Genomic DNA, 13,620 nt, shown 5'->3' on the forward strand with positions numbered 1-13,620 from the left:
AATCCTTTAATTTGAGTATTATATTCTTATTTTAATTTATTAAAATATTTGATATTAAATAGTTGAATTAAATGATTTGAATATAATAATAGATATATATATATAATATTATTCTCCTTATAATATAACTAAAAAGCTATGGATTTGTGATTTTTATATTCATTTAATATTAACATTCAATATTTGCTTACTTTATAATCCCTTATATATTTATTAAAATATTTTAATTATTCCAATTCTATCTTATTATTTATTCATTTATTATTGATAGATTTAATAATCTAATCTATAGGAAAATTGGTTTCTATATATTAATTGAAGAAATGCATTTATTCTTAAACCACCAGAAATAAAGATATAATTTCCTCTACATTATTATTATATATAATCGCTATTGCCTATTTCTTATTATTTAATTATATTACTTTATTTCTATTATTTCTTTTAATATTAATAACTATTATATTAATGATTATAACTTTTATTATAAAGTTTGTTTTATTGAAATTCTATATATTGTAATTTAGTATATTATATTTCACTTATATATTTGATATAAAATAAAATCATTTTTGAAAAAACTTAGAATCCTTGTATAAAGCTCTTTGAAAATTATAAATATAATTAAAATATATTTTTAATTCTTTATAATACTTTACAAATTAATATGCTTAAAGCTTTCTAATTGCTTTTCTATTTTTCAATTTAAGAATATAATTCACTATATCTTTTATCCTTTTGAATTTAAATAGAAAATCTTTTAAATTTATATTAAAAATATATTAAATAATAATATTCTTTTTTAATTCTATAAGTTTATATTAATTCATTTAAATTCCAGTATATAAAATTAAATTATTTATTTTATAATATAATATTGTAAATAGTATATTATATATTTTAGCAGATTGTTATATATTAAGTTTTTTATTTTTTTGAATAATTTTAATAATTAGAAGTATTCAAGCTTTTTTGATAATTGATTTCACAATAATTGATTAATAAAATATGTATTAAATTGATATATAAAAAATTGAGGTGAAAGTAATTTATTTAATGATATAATTTACTCGATAATAAACTACGTTATATAATAAGTATGTAACTTAATAACTATATTTAAACATAATATTATGTATATAAGTATTTGTTGGTATCACCATGGGGATGATGAAGATAATATAGTACTATGGTTCACACTATTATAATATTGATTGAGGTTCTAAAAGCTAGGGCTACGATACGTCTATACTTAAGTGCCGAGGCACTAGCGCAAGCGCTAGTGCGGTCACATGATCCCTGTCCCGACAGTATTAAAATCAATAAAATAATCTAAGCTCTAATTCATTTATATAGAAAATTAAAAGAGTTATTTATTTAAAGATAGTTAATTATATTCTTCAAATCATTAAGATTAGTAATAGGCTTCAAATGGGTTTTAATATTTAAATTCAGGTTTTTTATTAAATTAATCTTTATAAATTAGTAAATATTAATAAAATAATAATCTGAAATATAATTTAATTTAATTTATAGTATAAAGCTTTTATATTAAATTTAACTTTGTATTATATTTTTATTTATATATTGATTTGAAGTGGATTATATATTGAATTAATATTTTTATTAAAAAGTATTTATTTAATAAATTTATTTGTTTTTTTTTAAATATAGTAAAAAATTCTTTAAGAATTCTGATGATTAGTTTTATATTTATATTATTAAATTATATAAAATAACTTGATATAAAATATTAATAAATAACTTTAAAAAGGATTAATATGTATAATCTATTTTTTTAAAAGTTTTTAGATTATATTATAATTATATAATATTAAAGAAATAAATAATAATAATACTTTTTTAAAGTTTTTAATTTTAATATTTATAAATATATTCTTAAATGAAAAAGCATATATTATTTTTATAATATTATTTGAAAAAGAGAATAAGAATAATTAAAGAAAATTTTATTAAGAAGAATTGATATAATATTATAGTATAATGAAAATTATAAATTCAAAAACGAAAAAAAGAAAAAAAGAAAAGAGAAATATTTAAATAAATATAATATATAGGATACTATATTAAAAATTCCAATCTTTAATATAATTAGAATAGAAAGTAGTTGATTATTATTTTATTTAAAAAAACTGAATTCTATTTTCAGATCCTAAATTATATCAAAAAAAAATGTTTTTACAAAGTTTGTAATACAAAAATAAAAATATAATATATTTGTTTACAGAAAATGATTTATAAAAAAGGATTTTAAAAATAATGATTATTAGAAATACATCTACTTTTTTATTGATATTCAGATGTCAAAAAACAAGCTTATGGTTTAATAGTATAATATTCCCTTACTATGAGAGAGGTCCGGTGTTCGAGTCGCCGCTAATCCATTCAAATTTGTCATGCGTGATATCCTCTATGTTTTTTTTGTTCTTCTTGTTAATTGGAAGTCTTGAGTTCGAGGAGGTTGACTTTTTTTTTCGATAACCCAAAGAGAAACCGTGCTCAGAAATCACGTGTGAGTGACCTCACAATCGACCATTGCCGCCACAAGGTCATTTCGAATTGAAGAGAGTTTCGAATGTATTCAGGTATTTGAAGAGCTTAGAAAAGAGACCATCATATTTTCATGGTTTATTATAGCATTTATGATATACCGGATTGAATACCGGTTTCGGCTTGTTAATTTACCAAAAAGGAGGATGGCAACGTGTGAAAATGCACATTATCGGCATCAGAATCATCGTTTGAGGAAGGCAAGACCCAAGAGACCGGACAAGTGATCGATCGAAGAGCAAGTGCTTCAATCTATGAGTGTCTAATGTGAACATCTGTACATTAAAGTCTTTCTTCAAACAATTGACTGTTAGAGTCTCATCTTAATGCCCTGACCTTTCACAAGGTTTCCTGAAAAAGGGCGTAGCTCCTCATCATATCTGAGTAGTCTCTGAATATATAACACTGCTCTCATTCCCATATCTATCTACTCCTTCTTTCGCACTTTTCCAGTCAAATTTGACATTATCAATTTACAGCCTTGCATTCTAAAGATCGCATTCGTCGCCCTTTTCCACACACACTTCAAAGTTGTCAATTGCTTATTGGCCAGAATCTCAAGCCACATCGCCCTCTTTACTGTCAAAAAAAGATGCCTTATCATTCTCAACAAGATTCTTTCGTATACGAGGTGCCTATCTCCGACCAAACGTGGCAACTGTCCCCTGGCGAAGAGTTCTACATTGGTGAAATCGAGAGCAACATGATCATCAACCCTGTCTTTGATGCAGAGCTTATAACGAACCGGCAAATGCCTCATCCTGATCAAGTCCACTTGGGCGAAGAACCTGTCATGGAACACACCGAATTTACATTCCATGCAGAGCTTACGGCACGTCGCTGGCCGGTACCTACAGCCAACGATTCTATGCAAGCCCCTTTGAATGAAGGATTCCTCAGCGAAGCTCCCTCGACCCACCACTTCTTACAACGCCCTTTCAGTATGGCGAGCCAAGCCAATCAAGCCATATATCCAGCTCTCGACCAATCTCCGTACTACCCTACATGGGAACAGAGAGGGGCCGGAGATGTTGGGTGAGTTTTTTTAAAAAAAAATCTTTTTACTAATGCACGGACCCCAAGTTCACTGGCTCCTGCCTATGATCTACAGAGCACTGCGGCTCTCCCATCGGCTGTCTCAGATCCTCTGCCTTCAAGTGACGCAACGCGATGGTTACTACCACCACCGTGCCGCCTTCCATCACCGCGCCAGCTCATCCACTCACCGGTCGTTATCCCTGTTCCAATGCCAATTGCGCTAAGGACTTCGGGCGCACATCCGATCGTCTTCGACACATCTCATCAGTTCATCAACGGGGTCAGACATATCAAGGGAAGAACCTCTGCCCTATTGTTGGATGCCGTCGAAGCTATGGGAGAGGACTTTGTCGTCCAGAAAAAGTTAATGATCATTTGAGAAAGGTTCACGGTCTTGCTGGAGTTGCTTCAAATGGTGCTTCTGCTTCTGCCGGCCCTTCTGCATATGGTACTGGTGACGGCTCCAATGTCGCTGGCGGTGCTGCTGCTTTGACCGGAAATGGGAATTGATAACAGGAGGGCTCACTAAGGAGTGACTTTTGATTTGAAACAGATAACCGCAGTGTTGTTATTTCATTGGACTCGAAGAGTTGGATAAGACATATGAGGTTTTTTTCCTTGGCGATGCTTCACTTGGATTTACGGCATCTAGTAACGGTAGATAGCTTTTCATACTAAATACGAATCATTCCGGTGCTCTACAATTTTTCCCAACACTCCTTTTCTCAGTCCTATCCCTTTAAAGCTCTCAATAGCTCAGATTGCAGCCTCGAAACGATTCTATCCACTTGACTCTTTGCATATGGCTTTAACCGATTTCCCCACTATGTGCATGTCCCTACTACGTGCACGACTTTGAAAATATCAATATTATAGCTTCAAACATTGATGATATGCCTTTAGAAACTTGTATAAAGCTTGTATTAGATCATTTGAAAGAGGTTCAAGCTCCTAAATACACTCAGACAGCTAATTTCTTCCAAATTGATCGATTCACACTTTCCTAATAATATAAAGATAAAACTATTTCAAGAAAACAATTCCTTTTTAATATAAAACAAGTATTTTCTAATAATTAAAAAAAGATTTTAATTAATTAAATCAATAAACTAACATAAAAATCTATCCCTCCTACAAACTATATAATCAGAAATCTTATAAAAAAGATTCTAAACAAAGAGATAAAAAAGAATTGAATTAATAATTTTGTTAAAAGGTATTCAATATATCTTAAAAGTCGATATCTTTATTGTATTAATAATTTGTATATGAAAACCAATAATATTGTTATATTTAATTATTTTTATAATTTGGTTTGAGCTATTTTTTATTATTATTGATTTTTATTATCTAAAATGCTCTTACTAATATCTTTCTTTTTTTAATTTAGTTAATAAAAGTGATTATAAAATACAATATACAACTAAGAGATATATATAATTAGAATAAGAAAGGCTTTATGATTGGTATAAGGAGAACTATAAAAAGGATAATAAATACTAGCACTTATAATAAAGGTAAAATAATAAAAGCTAGACAAAATGAATTAAGAGAGTTTATTATTCTACTAGCAGCTATATATACTAATAGAATAACTCTCCTTCCTATTCTTATTTATAAAGGAGATTCAGGAGATCTATAAAATATATAGATTTAGAATATAGGGGAAAAGAATAAAGCCTATTTTGGAGTTTTAAGTAATAGATAGTCATCAAATGCTTTTAGCCTATATTAGCTTATAAACATATTCGATTCTACTATACATCGAAAAACAAATAGAAGATATCATTTACTTATTATTAATAATCACTTTAGTTATATTAATATAGAATTCCTTTCAAAATATAATAAATTAAAGATTATTATCTTAATTCTTCTCTCTTATTCTATATATCAATTACAACCTCTCAATATTAAAACCTTCAATACTTTTTTAATAAATTACAATATATTATTAAATAATTTAATATATAATAATAAGGGAATTGTTAGTATAACAAAATATATATTTTGGAGTATATTTAAAAAGATTTGGAAGTTTATTTATATAAGATATAATATCTTATAATCCTTTGAAAAAACGAGCATATATCCTATAAATAAAAATCTTATAATTAATTATATTACTCCAGAAGCTCCTTTTATATTATCTATATTATTTAAAACTCACAGGGGTATTCTTATTATATTGTATATATCAAAAGCAATATATAAAATGAAATTAGAATTTTATTATACTTCTATCTATAAGATTATTTTAAAGCTTTTTAAAACTATAATTATATTAGGAATTGAAGCTTTTATATAGGGATATAGATCTAAAGATTTAGAAGAAATTCTAAAACTTAAAAAAAGGAAAAGAGTTTATTTAAAGTGTTTAAATCTTATTAGAGAGAAAGGGAATAATACATTTTTATAGTTACCCTCTACTATTATTAAAACTAAAATATATCAAGAAAATAAAATATTTAAAGAGAAACAAGAAAAGAAAGCTAAACTTTAAATAAAAGCTGAAAAGAAAGCTGAAAAGGAATAAAAGGAGATTGAAATGAAAAAAAAAGTATTACAAAGGAAGATTGATTATTAGATTATATATAATACAAAAGAGGAGGTTAAAAAGTCTCTAAAATCAATGAAATCTTTAATCAAAAGAGATAAAAAGTTCCCCAAAGCTTTTTCTATTATAAATCTAATATCAATAAAGATTATAGAGCTTTCTGATACTATAGAGACTAATAATTTGAAGGAGAAGGAGATTATATTGCAATCTAGTAAAGGGTAAGCACTATGAGTTTCATCGAAATTCAAAATCTGAAGATTTTATTATATTTTTAGATAGTATTATATCTTGTTATTTATTAGTTAAATTGCTAGCTCTTTATCTTATAAATTAGAATTGTTATTAATTTTTAAAATGATTCAAAATGGGTGATCAAGATTGTGCATATAGCAGGGATGTGCACATAGTAGGGAAATCGGTTATTTCTTATTCCCTTTCAATATTGAGAGATAATTAAGAAATTGCCGCTGCTTCAGGTGTCAACTCCAGTTAGGGCCTTTCAATCAACTGAAGTCTAGTACGATATGAACTATTGAAACTTGATAGTATGCTTGAGATGCACCGATAATAGTCCGAAAGATCAGATCCGTTTGGGCTATACATGGAAACACGCGTGATCTCGGATTCTCTTTTGTTGCACACCTACTAGAACATTTCCGAGTATATAACACCCTCTTTCTTCATATCTCAATCTCTTGTCTTGAGTCCTTGGCACGTGACCAGTCAGCAAAATTTCCTAGCTGTTGTACCCCCGCTCACTCACTTGCATTTAGGGTGGTAACCACGCTGCCGTGTAACAATCCTCCACCAATACGGCGTCGCCATGTTTTACTCTCGCTTGTATTCCGTGGCGATTGCTACAAATTTGATGAACTTGTTCCCTTTGTTTTCTTTACCAGGGCAGAATATGGGTATTGAAACCAAGCATTCATTCATGATTCTGTTTACCTCGAAATTTTTTAGTCCAAAAATACTTTATATTTTGCAACTGCCGAACATAGTAAGTTGAGAGAACAAGGGTGAGTTGCTCAAACCCTTATCTGAAGATTACAGTGTAGTATTCGTTCAAGTCTCCACCCCCCCAAAATAGTATAACTGGTGTCAATCACTGCGAATTACTTTACATTTTGCTTGGGTATCTCTCAACAAAACAACCCTTTCTTATACACGTTCTAGTATCGTGACTCTATCACCGCCTGGGTCGAGCTCATATTGCCGAGCGATTCTGGACTTACAAATTCCAAGACATATCGGGCACCACTGATTAACAGCAGATTTCCATCCTTCAAAGCACTATCTCGGGAAGATGGCTTCCAAGTATGCAGTTGCGGGTGAGCGGTACACCGGGGGGAATAGTGAACCTACAGATAGTGACGACGATGACGCAATGGCTCGCACAGCCGCCAATATTGAAGATGAACTTGGGGATGAGGACGAGGACCCAAATCCTGGGGATGAAGTATTGTGGTTGGGGAAGTACAAAGGGCACAAATATGATGAACTATCTTTTTCATACATAGAATGGATGATAAAAAAGTATCTGGAGAACCCAGACACTGCTTGGCCCAATGTGTGTTTTCACCTCAGAATCTATAAATCAGGACTAACGATCAACCATTTAGATCAAGGACTTCAAGTCGTTATACGATCGGAAGCAGGTCTGGATTGAAAAAAATTCGTCTGAACTCCCACCTCCCGGCAAGACAATCATGTGGTTTGGCCAGCATAAAGGCATTGCTTTCGACAAATTGGAAGATGGATATCTGATGAGCCTCGTCAACTTTTATTACAGAGACGGAGACAAAGCAATCCCAAACGTAAGATACATCCCGTTGCTGAAAACAATGAATTGTCAGCCAACATTACAATTAGATACGAAAATTCAAGGAATTAAAAGATACGTACGATTCACGGCTCATTTTAAAAAAGATGCGCACAAGTAAAAGTCCAGGATCAATTCCGATTTGGTTTGGGGAGGACAAGGGTAGAGAGTTTCGAAAAATATATGACTCTCAGCCTCGCCAGTGGAGAAAGCGCCTCAAAATTTGCCGATGGGCCCCAATACTCAAAGCCATTGCTCGTGAATATGAGGAATGTAAGTTGAGTAGACCGCCACGAAAACAAGCTGCTTCGCGGAATAAACCGGTGATTGTCAATCCAGTTGGCGAGAGACTAGGGCCGGCTGACGATGGAGTCGCTTCAGATGATGAGTCTTATATATCCGACGGTGGCTTCGTAGTTCAAGATGAAGATGAAAGCTCCGACGCGGATGAAAGCTCCGATGAGGATGAAACAAGGGAGTTGGACTATGACGAGGAATTCGAGGAAACCGAGGAAGTCGACGAATCAACCACAACTGTAGATTGCGAGGTCAATAAAAACACATCCCCAGATCTCGATAGCAGCGAAAGCGATACGTCGGAAGAAGTGCTACCAGGAACACCGAGTGTTTCAAGGTCTTCCAAGCGAAAACCGTTAGAAATTTCTGATGACTTTGCTTCTTTATCCGACAGCGGTGAAGAGTCGGAAGCAATCGTCTCTCCTACTAAGCGTAGAATGACACGTAGCCTTTTCAGTCCCCGAAAGAGGGTAGTTCTTCTGCTTGAGAGCGATAGCGACGACTAACCAGCCTCACTCTCCGAAACAGACAAAGGCTACGATTGAAGGTTCGGAAAATGGTATCCTTAACGGCTGGTAACCCAAGAGACGAATTTTGATTACAAACCGAGATATGTCACTCACCCATCTTCAAATGCAACAAGAAATCAGAAGGGTGATTCAAGTATTTCAGATCCAGATGACCCATTACTGCTTCCCAGTGTGAGAGACTACCAAGGATAAATCTAATCTTGGTTTTTAAGCGTATTAAAGTTCCAAAGCGAACCAGAGATGCAGAGACCATTCTGCTAGCACAATCAAAGGAAAAGTTGCAAACAAGCAAGCTAAGAGAAAAGGGCAGAAGGCATGATTGAAAGGCATGTAGAATGCTATCTCATCTTGACTTTAAGAATTGGGACATTACATGGTGCACTGCAATGAAATATTAGAACAATCGCGTTTAGGATATAAATCGTGACGGGATCAAACTGTAGCAGGGGTTTTCTGTTTTGCGTGTGTGATAATTGCAGTCATAATGGTGAGAGACCAGCCGTTTCCACATATAGAAGGATATTCGGAAATGGACTTAACAATTAAGCAATTCGCAATGTAACAGAATATAAGCCTTTTCTCTCTTCTTGGCAAATAAATCAAATCCGCCATCATCATGGCCGTACCTAGGTTTACTGACAGGTGTAGCTCAACTCCCTTTTGCCAGTTCAAAAAGTAAAAGTTCATACAAAGTCTGAACATACATCATCAATCAACAGATTATTTTCTGCCCAAAGCGGTGAAATACTACAATCCCTATGGATCAAGACGGTGTGTGCGACAATTTGTAGATAACGAACAAACACAATGATCAATTAACAACATAAAGGAGCGAAAAACCATAGTATGGATCGAAATAAATCACCAACCAGATGCCCAGAAAACAAAATCGCTCATGTTTCTCCGTGCATTTCGGAATGTAGCAGCTGAACCTTGCCTACGCACTCGCAGTCTCCAACTTCACATTCGATTCTCAAGCAGTATGGCTTCCAAAGGTCGTAGCTACCAGGATGCGATCGTACTACTGGATACCTTACAATCCAATCGAACGATTGTATCCTCCATATCGAGTACCTCAAAAGATATGAACCTGTATGCTATACCAGAAATGCTCGAATGGACGCGCAAAGCGGGGTACGACACGCAGGATTTCTCGAGACGTGGACTGAAATGTATACACGTAGCTGGAACAAAAGGGAAGGGAAGTGTGTGCGCTATGGTAGATAACATTCTGCGACAGTACCGCAGCGAAGAAAGTGAGATTGGAGTCGTGCCAGGGAGTACTAAAAGAAAGGCTTTGGGGAAGATTGGGCTATACACCTCACCACACCTGATGTCAGTACGTGAAAGAATACGAATAGATGGCCTTCCCATATCCGAACCCCTGTTTGCGCGGTATTTCTTCGAGCTTTGGGATCGATTCTCTGACGCCGCTTCCACATCTGCTACCCCGCATCCGAACCCTACGTCCCCTGAGACCAAGCCAGGGTATTTTCGATATCTGACAATCATGGCGCTACATACATTTATGGAGGAAGGAGTGGAAACCGCTATCATGGAATGCGGTATTGGGGGCGAATACGATAGCACCAATATACTGCCTGCTGAAGCAGTTACTACCACCACGATCACGAAACTCGGCATCGATCACGTCGGAATGCTAGGAAACACAATTGATAAGATTGCTTGGCACAAAGCTGGCATCATGAAAAGAGGTATCCCATCATTCACAGTTCCCCAGCTTCAGGAAGCACAATCTGTTCTAGAGAGCCGCGCCAAGGAGAAAGGTGTCAAATTAGAGGTTGTGAATCGATGTGCGAGATTCGACGATGGAACTATTTTATTAGGCGCCGAAGGAGAGTTTCAGAAGGACAATGCGAGTCTAGCAATGGCTGTTTCGGCATCACATTTGCGAGATCTATGTATTCAAGACGTACCTACTCCTTCTGCATTACTATCCCTCCAAGAGCCGATTCCAGATAAATTTCTCGAAGGATTGAAGACAATCAAATGGGCCGGTAGGTGTGAAGTTGTAGTCACTGGCAAAATCACATGGCTCATCGATGGTGCCCACACAGTCGACAGTATCAAGGAGACTGGCCTTTGGTACGCTTCAAAACTTATCCAAGCTAGCGCGGAGGGAACTCTCCCATCAAAAACTATGTTGATATTTAATCAACAAGAACGCGATCCAGACCCTCTTATGCGAACATTACTTGCGAGTATTACCATTTATTTCAAAGCGTTTACATTTGCTGCCTTTTGTACCAATACCCCCTTTAAGAGCGAAGCAAGTGAAAAAGAGATCAATGATCTCACCCAACAGAAATTGGCGTCCAAACTTTATTCGAGTTTGGATCGTAATCCAATGTGTGTGGAATACGCAAGTATTGAAGAAGCTGTAGAGCTTGCGCATAGAGCATCTGAAGATGAAGAAAGATTTTTCGTCCTGGTCACTGGAAGTTTGCATCTCGTCGGTGGTCTTATGAAGGTTCTTGAACAACAAAGTAAGAAAGAGCGAAAAATCTAGAAGCTCTCTCAATGCTGAATAGAATATTACTGGAGTTTGTTTTGATACCCGTTCTTGATATAGAAATTCAAGAAATGCGCTTACAGTAGGAAATCTATGGTTTCAATATGTTCATGGAATTAGTTGGGTATACTGTTTGATCTGGATTTGAATGCTAGACCTTGGGTTCACGACGAGAAACCGAACTATATGTAGGTAGTTCTAGAGACATTATGCCCTGATGATTAAAACATTTTTAAATTAATATATTGGTTGAACAATATCGTACACATCATACAAATTTGTGAATCATGTTATCCCTTTCTCCTTTCCCTTTTAGATTTTAACGTTGAGGTACAGCTCGGTTCTTCGTTTTAACCGTTTTATTTTACCACCTTCGATTCTTTACAGGGCATCCACCGATTCCAAACTTCCCAGCGCTCTTCCAACCAAATGCACACTCCCCGTAATTAGAGCTTGAGCATGTACTTCATCCGTAGCCAAACCTCGGACGTATTCAAACGCATCTTCCACGCTTGGAAGAACTTGTACATCGGTTTCAAGGTTAAAATTAAGCGAGCGCCATTTTTCAGCAAAGGCTTTTTGCATCGTGAGTTCGGATATCGATTTAGGGTCGTAGGAAAGGTTGACAAAATCTAATGACGTCAGTATGTACCTGGGTAGTGCTGGTGATGAATGATTACCTTTCTTGGATGCATTTTCTTTTTGAATGGATGTTGTGCAGAATAATACATGGTCGAATTTTACGGATCCTTGAATTGCGCTATGAAGTCCTTCAAGTAATCCAATTGCTTCACGATGACCTTGCTGATTGAAAATCAGAACTCGTGGGCCGTGCCTGGACAAGGTCAATTCCATGAACTCAATATCAAGTGATGAAACTTACTCCTTTGCGACCTCGTCACCAAACCATTTTGCTGCGACAATGATACTATCTGCAGTATGTGCGCCATCCAAATACCAGGTCACATTTCCGTCAACCTTTGTTTCGCATCTTCCACGCCAGACTACTTGCTCCAAAGCGTCTACGAATTCTTGGGGTAGAGAATCCGAGGATGCACTGAATTTGGGGTCCAGTTTGTTTAAAACTGTTTCAGCCAGACAAATGGCAAGACTTGCGTTCCCCCTCTGAAAATCTGCAGCGGGTTTTATTTTCACCGTCGTCAGTCTTGGATCTAACTCGACTACTTTGAAAGACTTTACTCCCTTTTCCACAGCCCTCTTCTCTACTACTTCCATCGCTTCTGTCTTTTGATTCACTGTAAATGATGGCACTCCTGGCTTCTGAATTCCAGCTTTGTGCCATGCAATTTTATCAATCGTGTCTCCTAATGTAAACACATGATCAATCCCTAACGATGATATACCCGTCACCGCAGGTCGATCTACAATATTTGTCGAATCATATTCGCCTCCAACTCCAACTTCATAGATGGCAGCATCGACACCTTCTTGGAGGAAAACGTGATAAGACATTAAATTCAGGTATCTGAAATAGACAGGCTTCTCAAACGGTTCGCTCGAGGATGCCGCAGCTGCTTCCAGACGATCCCATACCTCAAAGAAGTATTTTGCAAACATAGGAGCTGATATAGGTGCTGAATTGATTCGGATTCTTTCCCGGACAGCAATGAGATGAGGTGATGTGAAAAGTCCAACCTTTTGAGGAAGATCATGTGACTTTCTGTACCGATTCAATATAGAGTCAACATAGGCGCACGTAGACCCTTTTCCTTTGGTGCCGGCAACATGGACAATATTCAATCGTTCGAGATCATCTTGCTGGACATGAGTCAGCAACGGAAAAATAGAAAGGGAGGTAAAAGAATACGGTATATCCAATTCGAGTCAGATGCTGTTTCATTTCCCGATTAGCTCCTTCATCGAGTTTGATCCCAGCTTCCCATCGTTTCTTGAGAACTTCGTATGGTGTCTGAAGTGTATTCAAGGCATTGATAGCATCCTAATTGGTGGTGAGAAAAGAAGTCATGTATGTTGCAATTTTTTGACAAAACGAACGTCATAGGTCCTTTCTCCCATTGTAGCAATAAATCTTCGGGAATCTGAAGCGCATTTATCGAAGCGGAGGTTTATAAAAGTATGTCTTAAAGATCGGAGAGATGATCCAGAGAAAGAAGACCACATCACATGTCATATATAAATCTTTGTTGAGAGTTTGAAGATACAAATTTCGAGAAATATGCAACACTGTTTTGCTTTGTCATCCAGCGGTGATCGCTAATATGTTAAAGCGGCGCATAATCATCAACAA

At 35.2% G+C, this 13,620-nt stretch overlaps 5 protein-coding genes across 5 annotated transcripts; 4 read left to right on the top strand and 1 right to left on the bottom strand.

Annotated features, from left to right (window-relative positions):
* Positions 1-3,163: 3,163 nt before the first annotated feature.
* On the top strand, positions 3,164-3,610 carry EAE97_007453 (uncharacterized protein; the record flags this gene model as incomplete). The annotated part of the gene is made up of 1 exon (XM_038877968.1): positions 3,164-3,610. One exon carries the CDS (start codon positions 3,164-3,166, stop codon positions 3,608-3,610), a length of 447 nt encoding a protein of 148 aa, XP_038731453.1.
* A 131-nt stretch (positions 3,611-3,741) lies between these two features.
* Positions 3,742-4,119, top strand: EAE97_007454 (uncharacterized protein; the record flags this gene model as incomplete). Its single annotated transcript, XM_038877969.1, has 1 exon — positions 3,742-4,119. One exon carries the CDS (start codon positions 3,742-3,744, stop codon positions 4,117-4,119), a length of 378 nt encoding a protein of 125 aa, XP_038731454.1.
* A 3,356-nt stretch (positions 4,120-7,475) lies between these two features.
* On the top strand, positions 7,476-8,794 carry EAE97_007455 (uncharacterized protein; the record flags this gene model as incomplete). Its single annotated transcript, XM_038877970.1, has 3 exons — positions 7,476-7,739; positions 7,792-7,986; positions 8,042-8,794. 3 exons carry the CDS (start codon positions 7,476-7,478, stop codon positions 8,792-8,794), a joined length of 1,212 nt encoding a protein of 403 aa, XP_038731455.1.
* Positions 8,795-9,713: 919 nt separating this feature from the next.
* On the top strand, positions 9,714-11,348 carry EAE97_007456 (uncharacterized protein; the record flags this gene model as incomplete). Its single annotated transcript, XM_038877971.1, has 1 exon — positions 9,714-11,348. The coding sequence occupies one exon, from the start codon at positions 9,714-9,716 to the stop codon at positions 11,346-11,348; it is 1,635 nt and encodes a 544-aa protein (XP_038731456.1).
* Positions 11,349-11,601: 253 nt separating this feature from the next.
* EAE97_007457 (uncharacterized protein) lies at positions 11,602-13,581 on the bottom strand. The gene is made up of 5 exons (XM_038877972.1): positions 13,368-13,581; positions 13,180-13,311; positions 12,235-13,130; positions 12,032-12,186; positions 11,602-11,983 (listed from the first exon to the last, which is right to left on the bottom strand). Exons 1-5 carry the CDS (start codon positions 13,491-13,493, stop codon positions 11,733-11,735), a joined length of 1,560 nt encoding a protein of 519 aa, XP_038731457.1. The 5' UTR covers positions 13,494-13,581; the 3' UTR covers positions 11,602-11,732.
* Positions 13,582-13,620: the final 39 nt, after the last annotated feature.

The sequence above is a fragment of the Botrytis byssoidea genome, assembly GCF_014898295.1.
Source record: "Botrytis byssoidea strain MUCL 94 chromosome Unknown BBYS_014, whole genome shotgun sequence".
NCBI classification, from domain to species: domain Eukaryota; kingdom Fungi; phylum Ascomycota; class Leotiomycetes; order Helotiales; family Sclerotiniaceae; genus Botrytis; species Botrytis byssoidea.

Bases quoted from the DNA above. Each gene is read 5' to 3' on its own strand.
- EAE97_007457 (XM_038877972.1), bottom strand. From the start codon at position 13,493: ATGTGGTCTTCTTTCTCTGGATCATCTCTCCGATCTTTAAGACATACT. The intron at 12,187-12,234 runs GTAAGTTTCATC...GACCTTGTCCAG, and splicing joins GGTGACGAGGTCGCAAAGGA to GCACGGCCCACGAGTTCTGA. The intron at 11,984-12,031 runs GTAATCATTCAT...TGACGTCATTAG, and splicing joins AGAAAATGCATCCAAGAAAG to ATTTTGTCAACCTTTCCTAC.